Source organism: Rosa chinensis, chromosome 1, assembly GCF_002994745.2.
Source record: "Rosa chinensis cultivar Old Blush chromosome 1, RchiOBHm-V2, whole genome shotgun sequence".
NCBI lineage: Eukaryota > Viridiplantae > Streptophyta > Magnoliopsida > Rosales > Rosaceae > Rosa > Rosa chinensis.
Genome location: NC_037088.1, coordinates 60,622,207 through 60,635,710, shown reverse-complemented (window position 1 = coordinate 60,635,710; position 13,504 = coordinate 60,622,207). Strand labels below are relative to the sequence as shown.

Here is a 13,504-nt window from a genome sequence, read left to right as displayed (position 1 = left end):
AAATAGAAACTTACATCAAGAACAACAGAAGTACACAAAGAAGAAATAAAATTTAAAAGTATTGATACCGATTCTTTATCAGTAACTTCATCAAACAATCTCTGGATACCAAGCCTCCACTAATCTCTAAACCAAAGCATTACAGAAATAATCAAGCAAAATCTTAAACTCTCATGGATAAAGAGAAAATGCAGACCAACAACATAAACACTTAAAATTGTGATTTCTGACCCTCTAAACTTTATTCTATGGCAGCCATTAAGCTCAATCCAATTTGAACAAATTAGTTTACCAATACTGACTCAAAAACTAACAATAACGAATACCCACGCCAGATGCAAAGTAGCCTGTAAAGCTTCCATCTTTACCTAAATAAATCAAACATCCAGCCATAAACAGAACTTCATTATACCTTGACTGACATTTTGATCACCATCTCCTGATTGCATTTCATTCTGACATTAATTAGATCCTCCAGCAATTTCTAGATGAAATACTGTAACCAACAATGAAACAATATGAATTAATTTACATTGCACAGACACAATTATTTTTCTTCACACCACTTATAAATGTCAATGTTTAAGAAAGCATCAAAGCTATACTCACTTGTTTTCAATCTCTTTGATTTGACACAACTACATTTAGATTCTCCTTGATCAACTCGGTCACTTGTGGATTGTTCCAAGAACCTCTTTATCCCTCTCCTGGCATTCTCAGCTGCCATCTCTGTAGTTACATATATAATCCAATTAAAATTTTAGATCATAATCCTCATTCATGATAATTTATCAATCAACTTGATTCCAAAGAAGGTCATTAAACATGGAAAAAACAAATATTATCACTTAATAAACAAATATTAAGAATATTGTAACAAACTAAGCACAAATTGCATAATAAAAGCATATGCAACGACAAACAGAGAAAAGAAAAACATGCCTTTGAAAATGATCTGACGTGAAAAAAAAAATCATTTGAACTCAAAAAGAAAAGCAATATTAATAATCTAATAGTCTAGCTGCCAGTGATATGCAGCTAATTAGTCAAATCTACAGAGTAAAACCCCAAGATTAATCAAAGCGGCTACAAAGAACTGCAATTTGCAGAATTCATTCTATACCCAAACCAACTTTAGCATACAAAGACAATTCTAAAGTCTCCACATTTGGAATTTTCCAACTGTAAAACTCTAGAAACTAAAAACCCAAATGCTTATACGACTTGGACTAAATCCTAATATCAAAAAGACAATGAAATTCAACACTGTGCTGTAATAGATTAATTAATACCCATAGAGGTTTACCCAATTCTTACTGTGATTTCAATTCCCCTGCCGAGGTCGGTTGAATATGAAGCTCGATTTGGATAGAGGCTGCCTGAAAAGGATGAATCACTATTTTTTATTTTTATCGCTGATGTCGGTGGATTATGAGATGGGATTTCGATTTTGATAGAGATTTCCGGAAAAGTATGAGGTCGGTTGCAACGCTTGGTTTAATAAGGATCGACTTCTGGAAACGACTGTGGTTCTCTATATTGCCTCAAGATAGAGACTTCTGGAAAAGTATGAGGTCGGTTGCCTCATATAGAGACGTCTGGAAACGTATAGAAGCATGGCAACCCGTAATTAGACAAAGAAGAGAAGGGCAAAAGCGTCATTCAATTGGGGCTCGAATGAACAGTAACGCCCGAATGAACAGTAGAACAGTGTATCCTCCTTTAGATATATGTATAATTGGCCAAAACAAAAATATAGTGACAGTTTTGGTCATTAAAAAGGAAGTGAGAGAAATAATTATTAAGACTTGCTCTGCCCATCTTCATATGTCATTTACACGTAGGATAAGACTAATTGGTTGGAGTTATTTCATATGTCTTTTGTTACCAGTAAAAGCCTCCATGTGGATTTGATATATCCATTGGAGATGGTATAAATTTAAAGAGTTAAGACTAATTTTTAGTTTCTAAATTTGGTTGTTGATTATGCATCAAGCTAAGATGGGACGGAAATTGAATTGGTCGATCAGTTTTTATGACTTTAATTTCATGAGTGTTTTGTGTAATTCATCAGACGTTCTCAATTTTACATTTTTGAATATGTTCTTATTCTGTGTGTTTATCATGAACAATATTATAGCATGTAAGCTTGTACTACTGATACGTCAATTCTGAGTTGTGTGTTATTGAAGAGCTGTTTTCACATGATCGTTTACCAATTAGAGAAATCATAGTCAATCATCTTAATTAGCATATTTATTAGCATATTTTTATATATATATATATATTCAAGTTTGCGTTGTTTTAGTTTCCGTCTTGAATTTAAATTTAAAGTAATTAAACAAGTAATCTTGAATATAATTCTTGAACAAGTAAATTGAAATCCCCACGTCTTTTTAATTGCTTTTTAGCTGTTGAAAATGATTGTTCATGAGTTTGGTATTCATATTGCGGTAGCATTTGAGCATAGTTGTTCAATCATGAACATCATTTAAATTATAGATATAGACAATTGAAGGCCTACCCTTTATGAGACACGTACCAACCTAAAGTAATCATCTTTTAAACGTGTATGAAATATACATGAAGTTTGGGCATCTCCAGGAAACTGGAAAGTCTCTATTATAGGAAATTAAAAATTAAAATATTCAAAAAAATTTATGCTCCAACTCCAATATATTCTCTATTTTACAGATTTCATAATTTTTCTATAAATCCTTCCCTTAAATTTTACAAACTGCTGTAAATATAGAGAATTTTGTTTTCTAACTCATCACTATCTCTATTTTAGAGATAATTATAGGGAATATATCGGAGCAAAACAACCCATTTTTTCTCTAAAATAGAGTTGCTCTAAAGTAGGTTCTAGCAAACTCTTATTGACTAGTCTTCCTCTTGTTTTATGAATAAGTAAACTTTACTAATGCGTTTAAATTGTTTTAAAAGACCGTATTAATAAATTATTGAATAAGCATATATCAAGCCACTAAACATCTAAATACATAAATTAGTGAAAGTAACATGATCTTTACCAATTTGTTTTTTTCTACCGAAATTACCAACACAATTTGATTTGATTGTGATTAATTCAATTTTTATTTTTTATATTTTGTTTCTCGATAGATCATGCACTTCTGGAAATTATTTTCTCTTTTTGGAGGTAAGTGGTTGAGGGGTCATTTCAAGAGGAACATAGATTGATACATATAGCTTTCCAACGTGGAAAGAAAAAGATAAGTTTGTTTATATGATCGAAACTAACTAATGGTGGATTGGAAAGCCATAGATACTACTAATGATCTTGTTCTTATAGTTGTAGACAAATTTGATGAACTTGATGATGAAGGGAGTTGGCCCCTATATGATAATTGAAGGAAAAGATCAAACTTCTATCTCTAAATTCGGTTCCACATTAATACATCAAATTTCGCAGGAAGACAAATGTAATGAATCCAATTTGGTTCTCTAGATGGAGCAGAATTTGTGGCATTAAAAAAACCTGTGCCCAATCTGCAGAGTTATATATGTAGCATTTGCTGGCTTTAAGAGCTTTGAGTTGAAGTGTAGAAATTGCCGGAGATTGCAACTGAGCTCGTCACCACAGCCAAAACCATCACCAATATTGCTATTATCTTGTCCTTTGTTGTTGATATCCCATGTCCATCCCTGTTAACAAATTTGAATCAAAAACCAAATTCGGGAAAAGTATTGCACTTGCTTACAAGCGCTAAGCTAGAGAAGTGAAAAGGGTCAGAATGTGGTTACCTGAGAATGAGAGCACCAGGGAATATAAATGAGAGGCAAACCACAGTGGTTGATCCCATAAACTGAAAGAAGTACCATATGTTTGGGATAGCTATTGCCACAAAGTAAGAAAATGAGAGCAAGACACAAGTGAGGATTAGAAATCTTGAGTTGCTTTCCGCCAAAACAGGCTTGTTTGGGAAGAGCAGTTCATCTATGTTGGCCCTTAATGAAAAGTGCATAACGGGGAACACCAGCAAGAGGTGCATTGCATAGCTTGATCGAACAACAACATTGAGCATCTGCCCGAATGTGGAGCCAGAGTTTTGATCAAAGTTTACTAGCATGTCAGCCATTATTGAGTCCCCGAACAATAGGTAGCCAAAGAAGCCAATCGAGAAGTAAATGGTGACGCAGATCAGCAGAGAAATCCGACCAGCTAACTTCATATCAGAAGGCTCACCGAGCTCTGCTCTAATTGGATGAACTGCATTCATTCACTCACACATTTGCAATGCATCAGAATTTAGTGTTACATATTACATTACCATACAATAGACCAAAAATTGATGTATCCTCCTCACCATTGACATGGAATCCAAAACTAGTCACAACGACTGGGATACTGGTGAAAATATCAAATATTGAGACCATTGCAAAGTCAGGAAATAGTCTCAGTTTGTGAGCTCTCCCTTTGCACACAGCATAAATCGCCGTTGCAGAGCATATGGCAACAAAAACCACTGCTAACAAAATGGATATTGCCGAAGTGTGCCTAAGTGAATCTGCAATTCAAGCAACAAGCAATGAGGGAAAACTAGACCTGCCCAACTTCACATTTTTGTTCATCAACCATTTGATCAAAGTTCACTGACCTACTCGGCGTAACAAGACTAATGGAAGCATCACAAATATAGCAATGAAAAGAAGCGCATAAGCTCGAGAATTCCACCAATGGATGCCAAACCATTCTTGTAACATTCCCAAATGCAAAATTCCTCCAGATTGAGTACTCCCACATAGCACATCCCCTAAAGAAAAGTTTGAAACTTTCTTCCATTAGTGTATACCAAAAAATTATCACAGATATTAACTGCTGTCAAAAGCAAAAGGAACATCACTAGTACTCCGTGTTGAATCAAAATTTTTTTCAGTTTTCTAGAACACCGCAAGTCAGGAGTTTGAGTCGAAGTAATGAGCTAATCGAACATATTGAGCTAATCGAACTAATTTTAGTTACGGTATGTCCAACATAACGAGCTAATCGAACAAACAGTCGACGCTAATACACTCAATCACTGTAGCCCCTAATGAATTTTGCTCTGTTGTTTGGATATTGGCGGTGGGTGGTTGTAATCAGACAACAACCCAGTAATGGGTCCTCTTTGTTTTATTAGGCATATTGGACAATACAACAATTATGAATTAAAGACGTGCACATTGAATTTGAGGCCTCCCCTGTAACAAAAAAAAAAAAAAAAAGACATGCACATTGAAGAGCTTACCGATGATGATGAAATAAATGATGAGGCAACCCAGGTTGGTTATGATGATACAGACTTGCACAGCAATCGAACCCAACGGTCCAAACGACTCCCCCACCATGCCGGCGTAGGTTTCCGACTTGCCGGAGTTCGTGTACCTTAGCATGAACTCCACCGTGACCTCTGTCAAGACAGCCACTACTAAGATAGCTATGAACCCGGGAATTATTCCCAGCACTTTCATGGTGGCCGGGATAGACATGATTCCGGCTCCGATCATGGTGGTTGAGATGTTGAAAACGGCGCCGGAAAATGAAGCGCCTTGTATGGAGGATGATGAAGAAGTTTGACCTTCTAGGGTTTTGAAGTCATGGAGAAGAGGATGAGTGACCACTCCGGCTTCATCGTTGTTTTGCTGGTTCGTCATCTTCCTTCAGTTTTGGATTAGCTAACAAAGCCTGCAACAATGCAACCTGATAATGCAAAGCATATATAGTTGGTGCGCTCATTATTTTAATGGAGATATATAAGTTTCTTTTGGTCGTATCCAGATATAATTATATAGTTGAAATGAGCTTGTGATGATAATATGGATGCTAGGATATTCATGGATAAGGGGAATTAATGATAAACCCTATTTGATTTTCATGCAAGCCATGGATGAGTTTTACACAATTCATATTTATTGTGGAGCCAAACATTAAAAATTATGAAATTCAAATCATCTATCAAAGAGAAAAAAATGCACAATGCTCCTATCTAATACGGTTGTCTTTCTGAAAAAATTATGTATTAATCAATGTGTTTCTTTACCGCGTTCAAATGAATTGTTCCAATATGAGAAAAATTCAAAACCCATTTAACATGATGTGTTGCTTCTGTGAGAAGAATGGCTTCCTCTCCCCTAAAGAAATCTAGTGGATGTTGGATTAATGCTCTTAATTAAGAGTTAAATCGGTGTATTTCTTTTAAAGAAAAAGAAGAAGATATGATTCTAAAGTCTAACAAATTTTTTTTTAGCTTATTTAATGATGTTAAAACTGACTTCTCTTAACTTACCACGGAGAATTACCCCTAGATTCTGATTAGTTTCCAAAACTCTAGTTTCATACATGTAATTCTATTCAATTGCAATAGACAAAATAGAGAATAAATTGGTATAGTTGACAATTCCCAATGGGCCTTGACTTGTTAAACAACCTTGGGCCTCTCAACCTCAAACAAGCCCGCGTTCCTTGACTTAGCCGCGTCACCGTCCTCAGAAATCTTCAAGACTCCTGTTTTCCCCTTCCATTCAACTCAAACCCTTCCATTCTTCTCCAGAGAGCGAGAGAGAGAGAGAGAGAGAGAGAGAGAGATTTTGAACCAAAAAAAATTCTAAAACCAATGGGAGACCAGATAGCTAAGGCTGAAGATTTGGAACGCAAAGCGGAGAAGAAGCTCGGCGGTTGGGGCCTCTTCGGCTCCAAATACGAAGACGCCGCCGAACTCTTCGATAAAGCTGCCAATTCCTACAAGCTCGCCAAATCCTGTGAGTTTCACTCTCTCTAATTCCTCGATTTCGCTCCGATCGTTTTGTTTTTCGCGTCATCTTTTTGCTTTGCGGTGAAATTTTGGATCGAGGTGGTAAACGGTGCCTTTGGGATTTTGTGTGATTGCATCGAATCCGTCTCGGATTTGATCGTGTATGTTTTTACTGGTTCAGTAGAATCGGTTAGTTAGTGTTGCATTGAGGATCTGATAATGCTATTCTGTTTGAATTTTTTTTATTTAATTGGGATTTTAGGGATGGCAAAAGGTCTGAGCTTGATTTTGAAATTAATGATAAAGTTTGATCTTTAATTGACTGGCTTTTAGAACTTGGATGAATTAGGCTTGTAGGTTTTAATGATAAGTGCATTACCGTGATAGGGAACGGTGTTTCGAAGTTGTTTTGGGAGAAATTTGCAATCAAGTGTTAATAAATCGAAGTTGTCGATTAATGAGATGAAATAGATATTATGCTTGAAATGGTGTTCATGTACAATCAAGTTCTGACTTATTATCGCGGTTTCTAACCGATGGGCCTGGAAAGCCTTATTGTACATGTAGTGGTTCCTATTCTCGTTAATTTGGAAGTAGTGCTTTGTTAACTCTGTGACAAGCAATGATAATGTCTTTTAAACTTGTTATTAGATTTTTCCAATGCCGTTTTTATTGCTTTCTAATCTTTGGGATGTGGTGTTTCAGGGGACAGAGCTGGAGCAACATATGTCAAGTTGGCAAACTGTCATTTAAAGGTTGGTCCTTTTGGTGTTTCAGAATCCAGAAATATCTTTTTATTTTAAATGTCCCTAACAGTACATGATGATAATACTTTTCCATGTAGACTGAGAGCAAACATGAAGCCGCCACAGCTTATGTTGATGCTGCACATTGCTACAAGAAAACATCTGTAAATGGTATGTTATATATTGTGTTACATCTTACATGTGTAGCTTTGGTTCACTGCTCATACAGGGAAATAATCTATTAATCATTGGGGAGGGCATTGTTTGCATTTCAGTATTTGAAACTGAGATGGTCAAATGAATTAAGATGCAGTCTGTATTCTTGGTTGAATAAGTGACATGAAATCAAGTTGTTAATGTTAGAATTACAACATTTGTTGTACTTACGCTAGCTATAGGTAGAAGTTCACCCTTGTTAGCTGGTACATAGCCTCCTTTGACAGTTTATATTAGGTTTATCTTGTTTTAACGTTGCTAATAATGCCAGTTTGTGATGTAATAGACTCGAACCATTTCTACTTGCATTTTCATTCTTAATTTTCTATTGTTCTTTTCTCTGTACTTATTTATACATAGGGTAGTCATAATCATACATTTTGATTCTTGTTTTCTGCAGAGTCCATTTCTTGCTTAGAGCAGGGTGTAAATTTGCTTTGTGATATTGGAAGGCTTAATATGGCTGCAAGATACTATAAGGTATTTTGTTTAATAAAATTTCCTATTTATTTTTTTATTTTTGCTACTAACCTGTTCTGGGATGGAGGACCTCCTAGGCTGAGGGTTTAGGGGCATACTCACTGTGATTTTACTAAAGTGAACATACCAAGACTACCCTCCACCTGGTTAGGTTCAGTCACAAGCCTACGCTCCCTGGGTTAGTATTGTTACAAAGATCTGGGACACCTATTAGTGTTAAGTTAAGAGGAACTGGGTCTTAGATATAGACAGATGCAACCTAGTGACTGATATGGGAAAGGAACTGAAATGTTAGATTAGATCCTTGAAAGTGTAGAAGAAAAATGGAAAATGCGAATTCAAATGGCTAAACCTCATATTCACATGATTATGACTAGTTTTCATCCTGCTTTCTTCTTGATCTTGATGTTTTCTGCAGTCTACATCTGTAGCATATAATGCTATAGAAACCATTCTAGTCATTCTGTAACGTCGGGGTCCGTTTTTTTCCCATGCAGGAAATTGCCGAGTTATATGAATCTGAACAAAACATTGAGAAGGCTATTGACTTCTATGAAAGAGCTGCTGATTTTTTCCAAAATGAAGAAGTAACAACTTCTGCCAACCAGTGCAAGCAGAAAGTTGCTCAATTTGCTGCTCAGATTGAACAGTAAGTCGTCTACATTTTGCTAATATTCTGGCAGTCAAAAGTTACTGTTTTGTTTGTCAGATATCCTACATATTTTGCAATCTGCACCAAGTTGTTGTTTTGGAGAATCCTATGTTTTGTCTGGCTGGTGAATTTGATCTTATAGAATATACCTACCTGATCATCTAGTGACTGCTAGTTGTACTGTGCTTTCTTAATATTTGCAACTAGTTTTTATTATAAAGCTTAGCAATATTATTATTCTTATCTGCAACTATATGTCATGATATGACATCACCCTTTCATGACCTTGCATAAGATTCAAATGCATCATTTTTACCTGCAGTCCCTTAGGACATTTCCTTAATGTTTATTAGTGTCATTTTCATTTATTTCTGCATTTATGTGGTTCAGCTTGGTTTTGGACATCAATATAAGTAATTGTACTCCATTTGAAACTTTAGTGTTATTATTCAACTCTTTTTCGTTGTCAATTAAATTCAGGGAAAAGTTTTGGTCTAATATATTATATTTTGAAACTGCAGTTTCATTGAAAACTATGTAAAAATGGTTGGGAAGTATATGGTTGCAAACAATTGCCTCATTAGAACACTTGCCTACAATCCCCCTTCCAGCTAACACAGGTTACATCAAACTAAACAAAAAAGATAAATGACTTGGTAAAACAGCATCGAGGAAAGCATGCAACCAGACTGGACTTTCCTTCATTGAATGAACTTCACTTGATGTGTCTTATCATTTTGATTGCAGAAACATTAGTTTTTTGTGTGGATTCTTGCCACTTTTTATTTGATTAAACCTATTATTGAATTTTGTGAACAATGGCTCTAGTAGATATTAATTATCAATATGGTTAGTTAGGAGGCGTATTTAGAGGTGATGGCTTCTTATCAATGCACATATTGCTTATGTTTCTGCAGATATCCCAAGTCTATTCAAATTTATGAGGAAATTGCACGGCACTCGCTCAACAACAACTTGCTGAAGTATGGGGTCAAAGGACATCTTCTTAATGCTGGGATATGCCAACTTTGCAAAGGAGATCCTGTTGCAATCAGCAATGCATTAGAGAAATACGAGGTTTTAAGTTTGTGACTTGTTTAGAATTTTCATGTTGTACCCTTTATCTTTCAGAAAATTTACATAATTTTTGTACTTCTACAGGATTTGGATCCAACTTTCTCAGGAACAAGGGAGTACAGATTCTTAAAGGTGAGTTGCTATTATATAGAAAGCCGTTCAGTTTTGGATTATTTTGTTTGCAAGTAGTAAGTTTGATCTCCAATCGAACTGAGAAAAGGATAGCTTACACTCTTGTTTTCTTTGTTATAACGTGTCTTGTGTATGTGTAGTGTTTATCAACTAGAATATTTCTTTTAGTTATGACTTGTAATTTTCAACTGGTTTTAACTTTGCTTTGTGCTTTGTGACAGGATATTGCTGCTTCGCTTGATGAAGAAGATGTTGCTAAGTTCACTGATGTGGTGAAGGAATTTGATAGCATGACCCCACTGGTACACGTCTCTTCAAATTTGATATAATCATAATGCTTGCTTCCATTATAAACTTAATTTAGCGGTTCTTGCATTTATGTTAATTTTGTTGCATGAAACTCCATGTAGGATTCTTGGAAGACCACCTTACTGTTGAGAGTGAAGGAAAAGCTGAAAGCCAAGGAGTTGGAGGAAGATGATCTGACCTAAACTAATAGTAGTACAAGATGTTGTGTGGTCCTCTTATTGGTTTTCGAAGATTGAATTTCATTGCACTGGATTTGTCATTCAGTTGCACTTCTTTGACGATGTGTACTACTGTAGTTTGGTATCTAATCAGAGTGGATGTGCACAAATTTTATTGAGTTTCTTGTGTGATAATCAGATAATGTATGGGGTCTTTCATTTTATTGCCGACTTTGGTGCTCGAGTAAATTGTTTCAATAAGTAAACTTTGTTATGTAAGTAAGTTCCCATGGCAATTATGATTGGTTGGCTTTTTTTTTCTTTTAATCAGAAAAAAAAAAAAAAAAGGTGATTACGAACTCAGTTATGCCTCGGAAATACCGAGATTGCTTACGTAGCTGCGGTACCCTTTACCCAACAATCCTCCTTCACAAAAACGTAGACGTAGAGAAAGGAATCCTACTTCTCGAAAAATCGATAAATGATGGCAGGTTTTGGAATAGATACAGTTCAAAAATGTGTCGATGTCTCAAAGTTCTTGATACCGCATCTTCTTCTCTTGTTCTCGATCAAAAGTAAGTTTCAACGACTCCATTATTCCTTGTTATAAGATTGAAATTTACTTCGATACATATTATCAGATCCATCGATCAACTACATATGAATATTTTATTTTCAAATGTATGTCAAGTAGAATTTTAGTTATCAAAGTTAAATCGTTGACATATAGAATATTTGTGTATATTAATTTATTGAAAGATTTTTGAACATTACTTAGTTTGTTACTGCTCGGATATTCCACTTTTTATTTTTATTTTTTATGTTTGATTGATGATTAGGGTTGGAGAATTACAAGAAAGTTCCAAATCGTGGAATGTTAAACGAGTGGGGCTCAGCCAAATTACCAAATAACAGCTTATGTTTTTGTATTAGGCACCGACTCATCCTCATGGCGAGAGATACCATCAGTTCCTCCTCGTTTATTAAGTGAAAAAAATGTATGTGCATATGGTGACATGCATTGGTTGGTTGAACAAGGAATCCATGTTAATATTGCAGGAGGAGGCCATATAATTTCCTTCGACTTCAAGAAAGAAGAGTTTTGTTGGACTTCTCATCCCCCCTTAAAAGGATTGAAATTACATGGTGAATTTGGACTTGGAAACTCTCTGATTTGGTTGAGGATATTCACTTGCTTAATATGCAAGGATCTATGGCTTTGGTGGATAATAATTCAAGAGAAGAGTATGTTCACATTTGGATAATGATAAGTTACCTTAAGAAAGCGTAGTCAATTTCTTGACTACGAAAGTGACAATTCTTGACATTTTGTGAACAATGTATGACCATCCAACCTCAATAGTGGAAATATAAGGCAAAAAAGCAGTGAATAGTCTTGACCGGTCAAGCTCAACGGGTGGACTTGCTCTGAGATAAGTCTCAAGCGACAATTGAAAGGTATATAAGGTGGCCTTGGCCAAGGCCACAACTACAGGAGATGATGCTTCAACTTCAGATAATGAATCTACTGTACGTTTTGCAACGTACTAAAGAGTGAAGCAGCTCAAGCTCATGCAAAAGTTGCTTGAAGCAAAAGTCTTGAATCAAAATGTATGTTCCACTTTCTATTATCTTCAGTTCATATATACTGTTTTTAAGAATAGATGAAATGCCTTTTCTGTTTCTTCATCACGGGTGTTTGGTTTTCACTTTTCACTTTGCTAATTGTTACTTTACATGGATGGAACAACCTAATTCTTTTTGTACAGTGTCTTATCTATTTGACGCTGATGGTCGTGCTTTTTAGAAATTGAAAGTCTATGATGATGGAGATGATGTGCTGCTTCAAGGTTTGCTTTACCTTTGTAAATATAATGTGTGTAATGTGGTTTTTCAGTCTTGTGAGCAATGGCGGAGCTAGGATTTTAGATTGGGGTAGGCTAAATTTTTTATTTTTTTTAAGTTTTACAAGTAACTTGTTAAACTACATCATAAATTGAACACATATCAAATAATCATATAACTAACTGATAAGATAAAAATTTGATAACAAAAGTCTAAGACAAAAGAACATATACTCAAATTGTACACTGCACACTTGACTAGAAGCGAAATATTTAATTATTGAATTTGTATCATAATTCTCGGCCAATTCTTTTTCAAAGTGGACAATCATGTTACCTGCCAAAAAGTAATTCTCCATCTTATTGCGCAATGTTATTTTGATATGTTTCATAATTGAAAATGCTCTTTCTATAGTTGTTGTAGAAACCAGCAAAGTCAAAACAAAATGGATAAACTGATCAATCATTTCATATCTCTGTGATTTTTTTGTTTCAAAAAATTCTCAACATAACTCAGAAAGAGTAGTATTTGCACATCATGATGAGGTACATCAGACTCATAAATAATCAACTTGCTTCTCAAAAGAAATAGCATATATCTGACCCAAAAAATTAAGAATAAACCACATATGGGGGCTAAGTTTAAAAAATTTGGGTTGGACTGATTTTTAATATTTAATTTGTTAAACTAAAATTAAGCTACAAATTAATGTTTTGTTTTAAAATTTGGGATGGGCTGTAGCCAATCGGAGCCTGTATGTAGCTACGTTTTGCTTGTGAGCATGGATACTAAATTCTTTTATATCGTGTAGATTTAGGAACTTGGGATCAATTTATATCTTCTAATGAAAAATGGTTCCTATTTGGCGCAGAAACAAACGAAGCAGTTGAGAAATACTGCTCTTCTGTAAGGTAAGCACATCTTACTGCCCCTTAATACAAGTTCATTTGCTTAGTTTTCATGGAAATGTTGGGACAGTTGTTTGCTTTCTTTTTCAGGACAAGAAGGCTTTTGACTCCAACCGTGTCTCAAACACTCCATTCGAGTTCTAGAAAGAAGTAGAAATGCTCGAGAGTACAACTTCTAGAACCAACAAAGAAGATATACTCAAAAGTAGAGCAGAATACTAATGTATAT

At 35.2% G+C, this 13,504-nt stretch overlaps 2 protein-coding genes and 1 long non-coding RNA gene across 3 annotated transcripts; 1 reads left to right on the top strand and 2 right to left on the bottom strand.

Annotated features, from left to right (window-relative positions):
* Positions 1-581: 581 nt before the first annotated feature.
* LOC112180361 lies at positions 582-1,676 on the bottom strand. The gene is made up of 2 exons (XR_002928252.2): positions 1,307-1,676; positions 582-729 (listed from the first exon to the last, which is right to left on the bottom strand). It is a non-coding gene; the product is annotated as an uncharacterized LOC112180361 (long non-coding RNA).
* Positions 1,677-3,248: 1,572 nt separating this feature from the next.
* Positions 3,249-5,778, bottom strand: LOC112195327 (amino acid transporter AVT6C). The gene is made up of 5 exons (XM_024335743.2): positions 5,250-5,778; positions 4,620-4,775; positions 4,329-4,529; positions 3,766-4,231; positions 3,249-3,666 (listed from the first exon to the last, which is right to left on the bottom strand). Exons 1-5 carry the CDS (start codon positions 5,653-5,655, stop codon positions 3,543-3,545), a joined length of 1,353 nt encoding a protein of 450 aa, XP_024191511.1. The 5' UTR covers positions 5,656-5,778; the 3' UTR covers positions 3,249-3,542.
* Positions 5,779-6,515: 737 nt separating this feature from the next.
* LOC112176669 (alpha-soluble NSF attachment protein 2) lies at positions 6,516-10,819 on the top strand. The gene is made up of 9 exons (XM_024315044.2): positions 6,516-6,759; positions 7,458-7,507; positions 7,597-7,669; positions 8,115-8,194; positions 8,692-8,843; positions 9,764-9,923; positions 10,008-10,055; positions 10,277-10,357; positions 10,466-10,819. Exons 1-9 carry the CDS (start codon positions 6,615-6,617, stop codon positions 10,544-10,546), a joined length of 870 nt encoding a protein of 289 aa, XP_024170812.1. The 5' UTR covers positions 6,516-6,614; the 3' UTR covers positions 10,547-10,819.
* The last annotated feature ends 2,685 nt before the right edge of the window (positions 10,820-13,504 follow it).